The sequence below is a fragment of the Apostichopus japonicus genome, chromosome 19 (assembly GCF_037975245.1).
Source record: "Apostichopus japonicus isolate 1M-3 chromosome 19, ASM3797524v1, whole genome shotgun sequence".
Taxonomy (NCBI): Eukaryota; Metazoa; Echinodermata; class Holothuroidea; order Aspidochirotida; family Stichopodidae; genus Apostichopus; species Apostichopus japonicus.
Window position 1 is genome coordinate 1336514 of NC_092579.1, and position 17166 is coordinate 1353679.

At 37.1% G+C, this 17166-nt stretch overlaps 1 protein-coding gene across 7 annotated transcripts in view; it reads left to right on the forward strand.

Moving 5' to 3' along the window:
• Positions 1–17166, forward strand: part of LOC139960064 (uncharacterized) — a 60347-nt gene continuing 43181 nt past the window's right edge. For 2 of the 7 annotated variants that reach the window (XR_011790308.1, XM_071958103.1), the window contains exons 1-11: positions 1–68; positions 2021–2083; positions 3266–3394; positions 4688–4912; positions 5870–5990; positions 9243–9807; positions 10548–10670; positions 12359–12539; positions 13393–13554; positions 14295–14647; positions 16119–16228. Coding sequence is in view for 6 of the 7 variants with exons in the window: in XM_071958103.1 (XP_071814204.1) it covers positions 5–68; positions 2021–2083; positions 3266–3394; positions 4688–4912; positions 5870–5990; positions 9243–9807; positions 10548–10670; positions 12359–12539; positions 13393–13554; positions 14295–14647; positions 16119–16228 (2096 nt within the window). In the remaining variant the exon portion in view is untranslated. Of the gene's footprint in view, positions 69–273; positions 429–2020; positions 2084–3265; positions 3395–4687; positions 4913–5869; positions 5991–9242; positions 9808–10547; positions 10671–12358; positions 12540–13392; positions 13555–14294; positions 14648–16118; positions 16229–17166 lie in introns of those variants that run through there. The other 5 variants (XM_071958106.1, XM_071958105.1, XM_071958104.1 and 2 more) reach the window with 5 other exon arrangements.

The following is a 17166-nucleotide window of genomic DNA, read 5'->3' on the forward strand; positions in this document are numbered from 1 at the left end:
GTGTATGAAATTTTTTCTTGTCCGACGCTGGAAACATCGCCTGACCATTTTGCCTGAGTCTTACAAATGTAAGCCGCAATATTCTGTGGTATTTTCCCCAATTACTCACACGTTTCAATATTCATTAAAGAGGCATGAGGAAAAATAAATATACTTTGACATTGTAAACTTAGAACTCGAATTTCATTTAAATTAGAAATGCGTAGTCTTTTAACTCTGGATAGTCGTAGGCTTGGCCTAGGCCACTAAGTAATACATGCTAGGCCTAGTTACGCTATATTTTCGAGAACATAGAAGTTTAATGACGCGGGACCAATCAACTACGACTAAGTTTGGAAATTTCATAATTTTACAATAGCAACAGGAAATAAAACAAACTTGAAGAATGAAAGCTTGTCGCTCAATGTGCTTTTCACAACAGTGATGATGTAACTAAGCCCAAATGATCGTTTTCAGTAACATTTTTCATGTTACTATCGGCCTAACCTAGTTAACTTCTATACAGCTACCTAAAGCAGGGCTAGCCTATACTAGTGGTTTGTATCAGCTCAACTGGTGAGTAATAGTTTTCAGTGGAAATAAAGACGGAAAGAAATGTACTCAGACAATGCTTTGTATACGTTTCTTTTATACTTTGCATAGTTTTATTAAAACAAAGGATAGGCTAGTTATTGTAGCTCATTTGAGATTGCTTAGGCCTAAGTTTACTTCAGCTACATTGGACTCTAGTTTTATTCCATCTGTGTCATAACCTTTTATGCCTAGCCTATCTTGGGTATCACAGCTGCACCGTTATAAGCAAAGATGTTTGAAAATTCCCATCGATATTTTGTCAAAAACATGAAAAGATATGTACAGGTTGTTAAAGGAAGTGAGACTCGCGCAAGAGAAACGTCTAATGCCGGTAATTTGACCTAGTTTCGAATGAGGTGTAACAGAAGTGTAAGACACCACCATCGATCCCAGAAAATAAGCACACAGCTTGCTACCTTTGGTAATTATACACTAGTGTACATACAGCTGCGGTCAATACCCACAGCACAGTGTACAAACAATACAGCGATGGACATCTCAGGTCCAGCTAAAGATAACAAGGTATCACGTTTCATTACTGTCTGCATTTTGTAGCGATAAGCAGAAAACTTCCCTTGCAAGCAAGAGAAAGTTAACTTTTTCAGAGCTCGAGACATGGTTTGGGGCGAGTCTTCAATGCCTTTAAGATATTTCCAAAGCTAGATATGTACATAAGATTAAGACAACTTTGTATGACAAATTTGAGTAGGGCCTATATAAGTTGAAAGTTAAAATCTTAAATGTTTAATAATTGAGCTTCCAAATAATATCACATTCAGCATTCATAAACAGTCACACTGAGACAGTTGGTTAATATTATTCAGAAATATATGAAACTCTAATTACTCATCCCTAATGTTAAGATGATTACCATACCTGCAAGGCAAAGCCTTGGGAAATGTTTAATTCAGCAATGAAACTGAAAATCCAGTGTATCCAGTGTACTTATATAATAATAATAATAATAATAATAAATACTACTTATAAAGCGCCTCCCAGAAATCTCGAAGCGCTGTACAGTGAAGAAAGTCAAAAACAGAAAAACCTTATATTCGATTACAAATGCTTCTTCGCAATCAGAAGATTTGCATGGATGATTGCCTCAAAGAGTGAACTATGCTGGTCTAAAGGAAATCCTGAAAGACAACACACCAGTTGACAGTTGATACAATTGCTATAAATGTGTAAGGAACTATGTACATACAGTAGCCAACATTTCTGGATACATTCTTGATAATTAGGGGAAAGGGTTTCACATAGAACTGTACATCGAACATTTGAAACATTCTGTTAGTGTTGCTGTTATGCACATTGGTTAAAACCTTAAAATTTCTGAACAATTGTGTATAACATTGCATTAAATTATGCAAGATTCTATTCCACAAGTACAAAGTGGACATAGTTTCTTCAATTCTTCTCAAATTTAATATTTTTGCCTTATTTATAGTTTACACCTGCAGTATGGATATTCCATCTTCATCCTCATCTGAATATGGAGAATCTCAAACTGGTTTGTAGATTTTAAGTCTTTTGAATGTTTATTAGATAGGAACCCCTTTGGAATGGTTGTTGGTCAGTGAACATACTTGTTTGTAATGAACAGTTAGACTTGAATTGAAACCGATGTTCTAACTTTCTCTTTCCTATCGTGTTTTCAGGTGGACTTTTTTCCACTAAATTTTGCATTAGCATTAAAACTGTATGATTTCTGTGCATATGCATATCATCTGTGTGATTATGAAGGTCAAAAATTGGGGTTTTTTGGGGGGATGTTGTGTGGGGGGGGGGTGGTTTAGATACCAACTGAGGACCCCATAAAAGTAACTAAATGTTCACAATTGCAGTATTATTTACTTTTGGTATTACACACATTTGTTTATCCTTTGTCTATTTGATTTATTCACTTTCCTTCTACTGCCCCACTTTTGTCTGAGTAGCTTTTGTTGTTGACATTTTCATTCCTACTAGTCAAAGCTGATTTATTGATTTTATAGTATGCCTTATCATCCAACAGTCTAAAGCAGGAGTTCCCTAAATGGGGTGCATAAACCCCCAGGTGGTGCGCAAGCCCATCCCAGGGGGTTCGTGAGACGTTTCTGAAAGCCTAAACTAGAGTACTTTTTGTTGAACTGAAATCTGATATGGATAATACCTGTGCCTATCGACAAACTCTTTTCCCGTTCCATACGCATATGTTGCCATAATAGTATCGTACCGTGCATGTGATAAAATAATTGAATTATGAAACAGATACAGGCCGCATGACTTTGGTGAAGTTGGTGTACGCATGACAGTACGTCTTGAAGATAAAGAGCTGATCTGATCTTGAAGTTTCCAAATAAATATTTGTTCATCTCTTGTTTTATTGTTGTCACAATATTACACTATGGAACTTGATCTTTTATGAAGCAGTCTTATGCCTATTATAGTATAATAATGCATAAGATCGTGTCTCGAAAGTTGGGGGTTCATAGACAACTCTGACATCCACAGGGGGTTCGTGGGGGGATAAAGTTAGGGAAACCCTGGTCTAAAGGTACTATTCAATCATGATCAATTTCATCTTCTTTCTAAAACCTGTATTAACAATTTTTCCCTTGGGTAAAAAAATTTGTTGTAATGAAATTGAAAAAATAAGTTAAGTTCATTATGTTTAAGGCTCACAGGAACTCTTGTTTACTTTTCCCACCAGCAGGGTTCATAGAGACTGCCAATGAATTTCTCCTGAAATATGGACTTGACCGAGTCTCTGACCTGGCAGAAGTTACGGCTTCAGTATTTGTGACCGTCTATGAACTTATTCTGGGCGACAGATTGGAAGGTAAAAGTTCCAGACACTCACAGCAATCTCCAACTCTAGAGTTTTACAATATTAATCACTTGCTAAAAAATGCCAGTGGTGCATAAAATAATCTACGAGTTTGCTAACATGGAATTCCCACTCGAATTGCCTTGAATTAATACAATCACAAGATTCCTTTCGCAGAAAAATGCAGATTCCTTTTTTTCCCCATCTGGCAAGCAGATCCACTAACATTTAACCAGTAAACAGCCTGAATTTCGAGCCTTGATCTCTTTTCCAAACGGTAACATGGCATTGCTCTATTGTTGTTGAAGTGTCAGCCTGAAGATCAATTTGAACTGAGAGCTGTCGCTATTTAATATTGGAATCCTTCAACTTATTGCTTGGAAACATGTTGCAGCTTGTCTCCTGTTCACTCATTAAGCAATTGGTTGTCAGTGAACTACCTCTGTATTCAGTTTCATAACCAAAAACTCCTAGTATGCTAGAGCAAACCATAAGAGGTTCGAAGCTTAACTACATACATCACTGACATGACCCAAATCCAATTTGACAAAGTACTAAATTGTTTGGAAGAATTTACTTCCAGTGTTTTCACCACCGGAAAAGTACTTAAATAGTCTTGTTATTTTAGCATTCCAAAATCTGAGACCATTGCAGATAAAGACTTTTGACAAAGATGGAATATCAAATTATCATTTATTATATTACATTACTCATGCTTCTGTGGTGTTTCAGAGTTTGTTCAATCAGTGCTTGTCAAGAACCAAAAAATGCTTCAAGGGTGTTATTTACAGATTCACAGAACAGTACTTCTTACACGCAAAATGATTGGTCGTGTTGAAAGGATTTCATTCTATTTTCAACAGGGAAAGCTCATAGCAAATGACTATCTTGATACAATATCCTGTATTCTTACATATTACATATTAGACACTTGTATAGCACTGCTACATCAAGATTGTCTTAGTCTTGGTCATTGGTTACTTGTCACACCTACATACCCAAGGGTTTGGCAATTCAATCAATCTCTCCTGGGGCACCACAGTGCACCCCAACCATGTATTTCCTGGTGGACTTCCCATAAGGTGCAGCCACAAATCGGCGCACTATTTTTACAAGTTACCTCGCCAGTCCTCATTTATACACCTGGGTGAAGAGAGGCAATGGAGATAAAGCGCCTTGCCCAAGGACACAACGCAATGAGTCTGGCCAGGGCTCGAACCTGTAATCCTTAGATCACAAGTCCACTGCCTTAACCACTTGACCACAACGCCCTCTCATTTAATCTATGTTGCATTCTTACTTCAGGAGTCATCAAAGATGTGGTAACCAGAGAGGATGAGATCAACAACATCCAGCGTTTGATTGACAGTCTTGCCAATGACTTTCTGCACTGTGACCTGTCACACATCACTGGGGTGGCGGTGGCAGACGGTCGTGTGACCAGCATTCAATACCTGTTGGAGATTTTCCTTGCACTTGAAGCATTCTTAATGGAACAGATCAGTTTAGACTCCTCTAGCCATGCTGATGGTACGTCTGTACTTGGTATAGAAAGACACATTATGGTGGAAGATTTGAAATTTACTGCAATTAGTAAACGCCAGTCTGTTTAATTATATGAATAATGTAACATCATTTATTTAGTATATATAGTAAATTATAATCTTCCCTTAGAGGGAAATTTTATTAAGTTGAAATAATTTGTTATTGTTAAGATCATTGACATGTGATTATTTATTATCATGTTGTTTGGTAGTTTTACTTGAAAATGTTTGTTATTTACTTATATACATATGTAATATTTTACTTAAATTATTCCATTACTATTTACTTCAATAGGTAGTATAAGTTCAGTTTATGTTATGATATAAATAGTCATTATTGATGGGAGGTCAAAGCTTCCTAGGCCGCGTTGATTTATCTAGATAATACAAATAAAACATAAAATGCTTGGAAAAAGTTCAGCTTATCCCGTTGGCCAATCATTGTGTTTCCTCTCAATTACTGTTACATGATGTTAATATTAGTAAGATTACTGTCGAGATGTCACATATCCTACCGCCAAAATTATTTTTTCTATCAGGGAGACATGTATGAGAGAGGAAACTTGGCAAGCATGTATAATGAAATTATATATTTGACTATAATTGATATGTATTAAAACATAGTCAGCCAATTCCCCTTACGTAAGTTACTTATTTTGGATGATAATTGTCCCCAGCCTGGTTTTATTAGCATGGAGGCAGACTTTTGTAGTCAATCTTACATTTCAACAACCTATATATTTGAAATATATCTTTCTCGATTGCAATTAACTAAACTTAGATACAGTTTGAGCATTTAACACTGTTAAAATTGACAGAGAGGAATCTCTTAAGAATAAGAGATACTTATACATTCTGCTAGGAGAGACTCACCATGTTAGAGGCATCGAATCCTGCAAACAACATAAACAATGTATGAAAGGTATTTCTGGTTTCTTGACAGCACCACATGAAGAGGATTTAGATGTGGTTACCATGGGAACAGCACATGCTATATCAGAGGTGTTGAGAGAAGAAGGCATCAGTTCACCTCCTACCAAAGATGACACAGAAACCAGTATTAGGTAACTAAGTATTTTTATATGTTAGTAGTAACACACCAAGATGGGGAAGCTATTTGATTTATACTGTACTTACTTATACTGTACCATGTCATGCTTCAAAGCACTTGTTGTGACAGTTTGAACAGAATGAATATATCCTGTTCATATCAGATAATATGGTTAGGAACTATCCATACTGTCAGTAAGAATGCTTTTAAGCATGATTTATTTGTGGGACGAAATTATTGAGTGGTATGAGCAGGGGTAGTTAATTTTCCCAGTTTGATGAAGTAAAATTGACAACAACATCTATCTGCTTGCATATTCATGACCTTACCATTATTAACTTGTCTTAATTATATTGTTGCACAAGAGGTGTTTTGCAGATCTCATGGAAAGCTGTTACTCTCCAAAACCGATGTGAAAACTTTATCATAAATGTCATAAATCATATAATATCATAACTAATGGCTACCTCATAATACACAAGCTCGAGAGTTAAGTTTGGTATGTACAAATCTCGGTAGAGAATTTTTATTTTCTAGCTTTCAAGTGAATAGCAGAACTACCAATACCTGAGTATGCCTTGTTCTGGTATTGTTTGCATGGTGCACACTGCACTGCATTAATATACAGTAATTAGTGGGTGTGATGAAGCAGTGCATCAGTTGGAAAAAATGCATATATGGGTATTTTGTTTTGTACAGCAGTCAACTGGTTGAAATACACATGATGTTTTATATACATTCATTAACAATGATATTAAAAAAACACCAAAACGATGAAGCTTCTAAGTCTAGGACTGATTCCATATATTTTCATATATGATTCCATATGTGATTCCATGTATGGTTTTGACAATTTATCTTTCACTGACTTTTTCATGTTTGCTATTAGTAGTTGTACCAGAGGTGATTGTCTGAAACTCCAAAAGTCACAAAGTAGGATTAATATTCGACATAACTTTTTTTCTAATAGGGTTGTGAAGGAGTGGAACGGTTTGCCTGAGAAAGTTGTACTTGCTAGTAGTGTGAATGGGTTTAAGAATGCTTTGGACAAGTTCTTTAAGCATTGTAATCGGGTCTGAGTGTATGTGTCTTCAGGTTTTTTTTTCTCTTCTATAGGGTCCTTGATGGGGACTTGAGTGTCCCTCCTGATCCTTTTTTTCTACTCAACTCAACATATGAAGTGAAGATTTGTTTGACTATATAGTGAAACAGTCAATGTGAGGGAACTGATAATACTCTGTAACATGTAATATGTAATGAACTGTGTAGGCCTGCCACTAGATTAGTGTTCAACCGATTAACCTAATCGGAATCGGTACGAATATTGCATAATCGGAACATAATCGGAATCGGTAAAAATTACGTGGAATACCAGTTATTTCATACCGATTATTCAAAAACATATGGAAGGTGAAAATATCATTATTCAAAAACATATGGAAATTGAAAATATCAACTGATGTATTAGGTTTGTTCTTTTACTACGAAATATTAAAATAAGACACCCTCTATATACGTCTTTCACAGTGTATACTTTCATCAATTTACGCTGCCAGGGTCGCCGATTTAGCTTCCCTCGTGGTTAGTGACTTCAAATTTCTTGGCACAGTAGGCATAGCAGCAATACCAATTTCGCGAACTAACGAATGTGCTTGACAGGGTCGAAAATAAGCGGGAGCGATGTGCTAAAAAGCCCTCCTAAAGCACAATTACGAGTGTGAAAAAGAAATATAAGAAAATCGCCCTCGTTATATCAGGTGTCTGTGTAAAATTAATTGTGACATGCGTTTGCTTTAGCTAGGAATTGCAGTTGCAGCGCGAATCGCGCAAACAGTTTCACATCTCGCATCAAATTTGAAGCAGTGCGGTAGGGTCGCGCACAATCCCCGGGAAGTTACCGTGGAAAATTACGGCATGCACGAAGCAATTTCAGTACCAGCGAAAATAACCTAAAATCCTCACAAATCTCCGACCACATGGTAGCCTTACTTCACACTAAGTCAACTGCATGGAAATCTAACCTTGCCATCTGTTTATTCGCTCTAGTTGTGTCGCAAATACAAAATAAAAATATCCACGGAAACTGCAATCTTCGACCACATGTTAGCCTAACAACCACACTAAGTCAATGAGAAATGTAGCCTAACCATCGGTTTGCAAAAAAAAAATGCGTAGCAAACTTTCATTTTGCTGGAAATCGACATTTGTTTGGAAGGTACTGTAAGTGATATGTCTTATAGAGGGAATGTAATCTGGTATTACATTTTAGAGTAATTTTAAACAAGTTACGATGGTACAATTTGCTTTTCAGTTTGATTGGCCTAAGCTTACATTTTCTAATTGAACCTGAATAGAGTTAAATAGGTAACGAATAGGTATGTTTAACTTGAAGTTCGTAACATTTCTATTTGTTCATAAACAGTATAATACTGAAAATAAGTAGAAAATAATGTCGGAATGAAGGCAACATGTCATTAAAATTTACACTTTGGTAAAGATTGAAGATGGATGGTTTGTCTGAGATACTTTTTGAGATGGATATTTTGAGTAACTATTCTTAGCCCATTTCAAGCCATTAACAGGTGACATTCATGTCGAGGTGGTTAGGCCATTCGCTTAGCACAGTACTGACTAGGTAGGATGTCATATTTCCGTATTTTGGAAATTTAAAAAAAAAACACTTTTTATTTCTTTCCAAGAAACTCCAGAGGTAATTTGGTACATTCAAAATGATACCTTAGAGCCTTGTATAACAACGAAGCAAAAGGAAACAGGGGAAAATCACAACAATTATTGTTTCAAATTCTGTCAAACTTTATTGCCGATTTCGTATATACGGGATATTTTCGCATTTTCAAATAATCGGAATCGGAATCGGTACGATTTTGGAAAAAATAATCGGTAATCGGTATTTTCTGTTATGCATAATCGGTTGAACACTACACTAGATTGTGCCAAATATAAAGCAAAGTAACCCATGACAATGATAAAATGATCCTATAAATAGTGACACCATTTATCATATCATGTAATGGCATCTTAATACCACCTTATTATATGCCAAGTCATATAAATCTACGGTGATATTTCATCCTTAATATATGTTAAACCTGATATATTTAGTCTATAACGTTGTTTCAATTTCTCCTGTTTGGTTTCATATTGCTCTTGCAACATGTCAGCTATAGTTATGTATCGTAATACACATCAAATCAATTCAAGAAAAACTTAAATACTTTTCTATCATTTTCATCTCCTTTCAAAGAAGTTTAGATTCTCGTCTACCGAGCTCCATCTCGGGTGGTGACCTAGAGCAGCATCAGATCGAGAGTGACTTATCGATGGAGGAACTCATAAACTTGGGAGACAGAGCTGTTTACGGACAGTCTTATCCACAGAGAAATCTACCGCCCTCTACTAGCGCTCCCCCACACGACGATCGAAATCGTGTTCCTCGTACGAAGCATGATTATCTGATCCCCTCGCGGGATGAAACCGGAGCAAAGCCGTCATATTCTTACAGGGATCAGAATTCTAGAAGAGATCCTTTCACATATAGGGATCAAAATAAATTCAGAAGGGATGATATATCTGAATCTGGCGATTTACAGAGAGGCTTGGATGGTCGTAGATTAGAGGCAAAATCAGATCATCAAAGGAACCCACAGACATCCAGACATGTTCATCGCTCAAGGGATCTGGATGGAGAAAACCAACAGTGTGCAATTAAAGAACGTAGCAGATCCAAGCCTCTATATATATCTACTCACCAAAACCAACCCTCCAAGGTCAGCCCGATGCCTGATACAGTAACAGGATCAGTGCAGAAGGTAGTACTCTTTAATAGTTTTCTTTGAACCTTGTCTTGAACAAGAAGGGTAAAAATTAGAAAAAACAAAATGTGTTTTATTCCACCAGTTACAACATATTCCAATTTTTCAGTTACATTCAAATGATTTAATTTATAGTATACAAGTAAATTTACTTTCAGCGGTTTATGTTTTCTCGAAAATAAAATCTTGAAGGAATTAAAATCAGAATTTCTTCCATGTTTAGTGAACCACCCCTTCCTATTTTCCTGGTTTAATTGGACAATGTTTGTTTCTATTTTTTGGTAGTCAAAAGTCATATTATTCTTGGTTTCTTGGGAATAAAGGTTAAAGCAAAGAATGACTTCATCAGCAGCCTCCCCACCCCTCCCTCTATTCTCCTTGCACCTAGTTTTGGCTTCAAAGATTGAGTACATTGATGTAAGACATGATATTTAAACAGCCCTCTCCCCTTCTCCTCTAATCCCCTCCTTGCCTCTGGTTGAATAAGTTCTGTATGGACAACATTAAGTTAAATTATGACTCTGTACATAGTAGTTTTCTTGCCCCCCCAAAAAAGTTTAGTAAATCAAAGAATTGCTTTGACAAACTCTTGCTTTAAAAGTTCTTACCCTCATCATGGTTCATAAGAATTCAGATAAAGACAACAAATTCTCATTTTATTTGTCCTCATGACTGTTTATTTTTATGTGCATGCAAAAAATATGTTTCCGATAACTGATTGATTGTTCCTGCTTCAGAAAAGTCACAGAGATGAAGATGGAGCCTCAGAAGGAAAGGAAAAACAATCGAATCTAGCAACCTCTCTGGATTCCTACCTCTCAGTCAATGCCTCATCAAGGCCATCCGCTGCACATTCAATGGTACGACCATTTCAAAGTTTTATTCCCCATTTTAATTATCTACTGAGGGATAAACAAGGGATATTCTGGTGGCTGGAACTGATTGCTTAGTAGAAATAATTGAAACTTGAGGCATCTTTAGGTCAAAACCACATCCTCATAGCATCTTGTATTTATTAAGATATATCATCATTTTGGGGGGTCAAAAGTTTGGGAATATGTTTTGAAAGTATCTTGCAACAGTAAACTTAAAGATGTCATTATGGCAATTCAGCTAGAAAAGTAAGGCTTGCAGAACATTTGCCAATCACAGACCACCTTATGTGATCCCAGCCCTGGATTGATGGAGGGTTTAACCAATCAAAATAGGTTACATCAATCAAGCATAGAGGGCTTAACCAATCAAAATAGGTTACATCAATCAAGCACAGATGGTTTCACCAATCAAAATAGGTTACATCAATCAAGCACACAGGGCTTATCCAATCAAAATAGGTTACATCAATCAAGCACACAGGGTTTAACCAATCAAAATGGGTTACATCAATCAAGCATAGAGCGCTTAACCAATCAAAATAGGTTACATCAATCAAGCAAAGAGGGTTTAACCAATCAAAATAGGTTACATCAATCAAGCATAGAGGATTGAACCAATCAAAGTAGGTTACAATCATTCAAGCATATTTTGAATTAGGGACAAAATATTGTGATGGGGTTTTCAACTAACAGTGCAGCATTATTTTCTTTTCCATGTAAGTGTCACACTTGTCTGTCACTGGAATGTCCATCTAAAGTACCAGTTGAGTTTCCTATGAAAGGTTTCTTTACTATTTGAATACTCAGTATTCCAGGGTAATGCAGTTCATTAGTTTACCAGTCACCTTTCATTCATATTTTTTCAGAAACTTCCAAAATGACCATTTCTAATTGGGATTTTCGCATGTACATCATAGTAGTATGAAAAAAAAAATGTCTGGACAACGACAAGTTTCAGAAGTGAATAAAATAAGCATAGATAGAAGAAAAATATATGTTTGGAATTATGTGAAAAAATAGAAAAAATTATGCTTGTGTAAAATTAGTTCAAAATGTCAGTGAATTTGCATATATACATTGCCAGCTTAATACTGAAGGTTATAATTGTTATTTTGCAAACTGAAGTGTCATAATGTAAATTCCCTTGAAGATTTAAAACTCTTGACCTTGTTAACCTCCAATTACTTCTGGTAATTGAGAATGATTAATTAAATGATAAAGTTAATCATGAATGTCAAATCTCAGGCACAATGAATCCCTTATCCTGAAGTAAAATCTAGATTACATCAGAGTCTGTGGTTGTCGTCGTGTTGAGGACCCTCTGTAAGACTGCATGTCATATTGGCCAGACTTGTCACAAGTCATTTTCCCTTTCTTCACATGTTAGAACACAACATTCAGTAATGCAGTGTGGCCAGTACACATTTGTTGTATTATGTTCCATATGTCTGTGTGGTCATGTTGAGTTACAAAGGCACAGTCATATTGGCCAGACTTGTCACAAGTCATTTTCTCTTTCTTCACATGTTAGAACACAACATCCAGTACTGCAGTGTGGCCAATACACATTTGTTGTATTATGTTCCATATTTCTGTGTAGTCATGTTGATTACAATGACACAGTCATATTGGCCAGACTTGTCACAAGTCATTTTCCCTTCTTCACATGTTAGAACACAACATCCAGTACTGTTTCAAGTGCAGCGTGGCCAGAACCTCCATCTTCTAAGGATAGATATGCGTTGAATGCAGAACTTGCTAGTGTTGGAACTGGTATTCCAAGAACCAATCAGGAATCTAGGAAAGTTCCTACTCAACAACATACGCACACACATCATCATTATCACCAGCCTGGTATGTTTCTTTGTTAGTAAATGAAGCCTAACCTGATTACTCCATTTTCATTTATCCAGTAACCACTAAGCCCACATATGAATATGTGAATGCTGTATATTGTGTTGATTGACTTTTTGGTGAACCTGCCCATTGGACAAGTTTAAAATGACCTCTGTGTGTACTTTGACTTTTGTACATATCACTTGCTTACAAGAGTGTTGAGAGAAGAACATCTTTTTCTTAATAAGATGATTTCAAAGGAATCCTCCCCAACTAAAACATGCATTGAGCAGATAAACTTTACCCTAAAAAGCAATTAAATTTGTGATAATAACATACTGTAGATGCCTATAGTCTTCTTACATCATCTTTGAAAATATTGGAGGTCTTGGCTTTAGTGGTACTATCTTTATTTTGAAATTAAGTCAGTGTATTGCTATTCTAATATTAGTGGAGCACGTGTTTGCTATTTGTTATTCAAAGTTGTTTTTATGATTGAGCTGCTCAGGAGGGGACTTTAAATGTCCACCCCTCTGATAAAGGTATGGATAACTAATAGGTGTTCTAGATCAAAAAACAATATTTACAGTGTATGAATTAAAAGAAAACTAATTATATAAGATGAAATGGTTGGATCAATCTTGCTGCTTCTTATCACTAAACCAAGATGCAATTTGAATAATGTCAGAGCATCCCTTAAAGTGAATGGACTCTCTCAAAGTGGTGAGCCTCAGTTCTGTTAAAATACAACAAACATATGATATATAATGCACTCTATGGAGTCCTTGTATGACAGAAGATGTTACTTTGCCGACGGTCAGACTTTTTATTCTGTAGAAGTAAAATACATCTTTTATTCTCCTCTCAATAGTTGTCTTTGAAGCAGACAGAGATGGGAGACGGCCAGCTCCGGGTGGATCGCTACCAATCTCTCGTCCTCCATCAGATAGAGCAGTACCCCTTGTGTCGACATCCTCTTCACAGAGTCCACCAGCAGCTGGGGCTTCATCCATCTCAATACCTCCTAAATGTGGTAAGTTGCAGCGGGATTCATTTCTCAAAATACGAGCGATGCAGAGCCTAACAATGATATATAATTATTAAAATGTAAAGAGAGATTACAGGAGAGCTGCTTACCAGGGACTGTACACTGGTTGAATATAGGAGAACAGCAGAATGAAATCTGTTGCTCTTGTTATGATGGCGTTCATTAATGGACCAACTCATGATAATCTATGCTTTAAACAGATCATCAACTGAATGGGATATTCATCACCAGCGTGATGATATATTAAAACAGTTACAGAATGATGCTTAGGTCTAAGCAGCATATTCCAGGGACAGACAATGTGGACAATTACATGGAAGAGAAACATATTCTACGAAAACCCCATCGCAATACCTTGTTCCTAACCCGGGATACGGTGGTTGAATGTAACCTATTTTGACTGACATAAACCCTCCTTACTCCAGGAAATGGATTATAGCAGGTAGTCTGTGATATTGTTGTGGTAGATGTTCATCAAAAGCATTTTATTTTCTATTATAGAAAAGAAGTACTATAGTCATAATATAGTTGTTATTAATATATAATATTCTTGTTGATACATTTAGAATGGTCGCTTTATTAGTTGTCAGTGTTGCTTTCATTAAGAATTTCATTACTCTGCAACTCATTTGTAAGTTTATCAGCCTCCTCAGGGGAGAGCTGAATTGTTAAATTCAGGACGGCACTAACATTGCTGTTTTACTTGTTTTCATTTCATGGAATAGTAAAGAAAGATTACCCCAGCCGAGATGCTTTTATCTCCCTGACTCCACCTGCCAAGCTCCCAAGAGAGCAGTCCAAGAAAAAGGCTAAACAAGAAAACATGGCCTCACGCTTAGGTGCTCGTAGTGGGAAGAACGTAACCAGAGACAGGAAGGCAGCAGATGCTAACACTTGCGACGCAAAGATGAAAAGAGATCGACAGATTGCAAAGTCTAGATCCTGGGACAATGACAACATTGAACGATCGGAGAGAACAGCTGACGAGAGAAGTCTTCATATGAAGAATCACCGCAAAAGCAAAAGCGTTGAAACGGAGGGCAAAAGAGAACCAGGACCATCCAAAAGGAGGGCAAAGGTAAAATATAAAAGGAAAGGAATAAATTGAATCAGTCGAAACTTACTCTTCTCTGTCTCTTAAATTGTCAACATACCTGGATTCTATGATGGTGTAATTAGGTTAGGGAGTGGTGGGTAGTAAATTATTTTCAACTATGGACTGATTTACATAGTAAAGGAAATTAACCCTTCACATGGCTTGATTGGTAGCTGGCTGGTTCTAGCTGAATTATTGATCAGATCTGTCCATTAACCCTGCACATGGCTTGATTGATAGCTAGCTGAATATTTATCAGATCTGTCCTTCAACCCTACACTTGGTTTCATTGATAGCTGGCTGGTTCTAGCTGTTGATCAGTTCTGTCCTCTGACCCTGCACATGGCTTGATTGATAGCTTGCTGGTTCTAGCTGTTGATCAGATCTGTCCATTAACCCTGCACATGGCTTGATTGATAGCTGGCTGGTTCTAGCTGTTGATCAGTTCTGTCCTCTGACCCTGCACATGGTTTGATTGATAGCTGGCTGGTTCTAGCTGTTGATCAGTTCTGTCCTCTGACCCTGCACATGGCTTGATTGATAGCTTGCTGGTTCTAGCTGTTGATCAGATCTGTCCATTAACCCTGCACATGGCTTGATTGATAGCTGGCTGGTTCTAGCTGTTGATCAGTTCTGTCCTCTGACCCTGCACATGGTTTGATTGATAGCTGGCTGGTTCTAGCTGTTGATCAGTTCTGTCCTCTGACCCTGCACATGGCTTGATTGATAGCTTGCTGGTTCTAGCTGTTGATCAGATCTGTCCATTAACCCTGCACATGGCTTGATTGATAGCTGGCTGGTTCTAGCTGTTGATCAGTTCTGTCCTCTGACCCTGCACATGGTTTGATTGATAGCTTGCTGGTTCTAGCTGTTGATCAGATCTGTCCTTTAACCCTGCACATGGTTTGATTGATAGCTGGCTGGTTCTAGCTGTTGATCAGTTCTGTCCTTCAACCCTACACTTGGTTTCATTGATAGCTGACTGGTTCTAGCTGTTGATCAGTTCTGTCCTCTGATCCTGCACATGGTTTGATTGGTAGCTGGCTGGTTCTAGCTGAAACATTGATCAGATCTGTCCATTAACCCTGCACATGGCTTGATTGATAGCTAGCTGAATATTTATCAGATCTGTCCTTCAACCCTTCACTTGGTTTCATTGATAGCTTGCTGGTTCTAGCTGTTGATCAGATCTGTCCTTTAACCCTGCACATGGTTTAATTGATAGCTAGCTGAATATTTATCAGATCTGTCCTTCAACGCTACACTTGGATTCATTGATAGCTGACTGGCTCTAGCTGTTGATCAAATCTGTTCGTCTCCAGTTGTTGATTGTTTTATAAATAAACATAAAGGTGGTTATTTATTGATAACCATTGTATGCTGTATTATGTTTTTTGAGCCGTCAATCCAGGTGACTTGTTTCAGCTTCTTCCTTTGCTAACTCTTTCGGTAGTCCCAGCAGCAGCAGCACCCGGAGCGTAAGGTCGCTTTTCACTTGGAAGACGAGGCTGAAGAAGAAGATGATGAAACACTGGCCAAGCTTGCTGTACTCTCAAAATTAAGGCAAGTTTAGAATATTTGTTCTGGGTTCTGTAAAATAAAAACTTGTTTATTTTGTTACTGTGTTTTGATGCTGCAAGTGACATTTTAATCCTTTTAGATTTGTTTAAGTTGTTATCTTCTACTAGGAAAGAAGTCCCCACATCTGATGTTGACGGTAATTGTCTTTAAACAGATACTGTACCTCAGGTTGGTTTATAATTTATCGGTGCGGAACCTACTGTGGCAAAGAGGTATAGAAAAGCAGACAACACTGATTAGTTAATCGCGCATAAGTTCATATAACTTTCAGATGGTCAATAATCCCTCCACTTTTTCTAAACTAATGGTCACCTTCTGTCTTGAAGAGGATGACCTCAGGAGACAAAATCTCAACAGTCACTACTAATTTGTGTGATAGAGATAACTGTCTTTCAGAACAACTTCCCTAAACAGCTAAGAAAAATCATATTCCTTTTGGGAGAAATAACAGATTTAATGATATTTAACACAGATCGCTGGGGACTTGATCAAGTCTAAATATGACATCATGAAGCCACAAGTGCTTCAGTTCTTATATTCCTCTCTTAATTACAATGTTTATTGTCTGTAATGGAGTTTGCAATCTGTGACACCCGTAACATTCTACCTGGAAAATGGGAAAAGCAAAACAGAGGGAAAGTAAAAGGTTTCCGATCCTACTGGCTTTATGACATTACAGATAAATTTACAATATGGCAGCTTTCAGACACAATTTTGTAACTAAAGATATCTCCCAAATGGAGCAATATATTTCTTAGCTGTTTGAGGGAGCTGTTCTCTGTCATCTAAGCTGAAGGTAATGGTTGGGTTTGTGTGTCCACTTTTAACAAGCCTAAAGAGGTGGAATTCAGATTGTCAGTGACTGGCATCACAATCAAAATGGCCATTGTGAAGGACTGGCAATTCATGAAACATGCTTG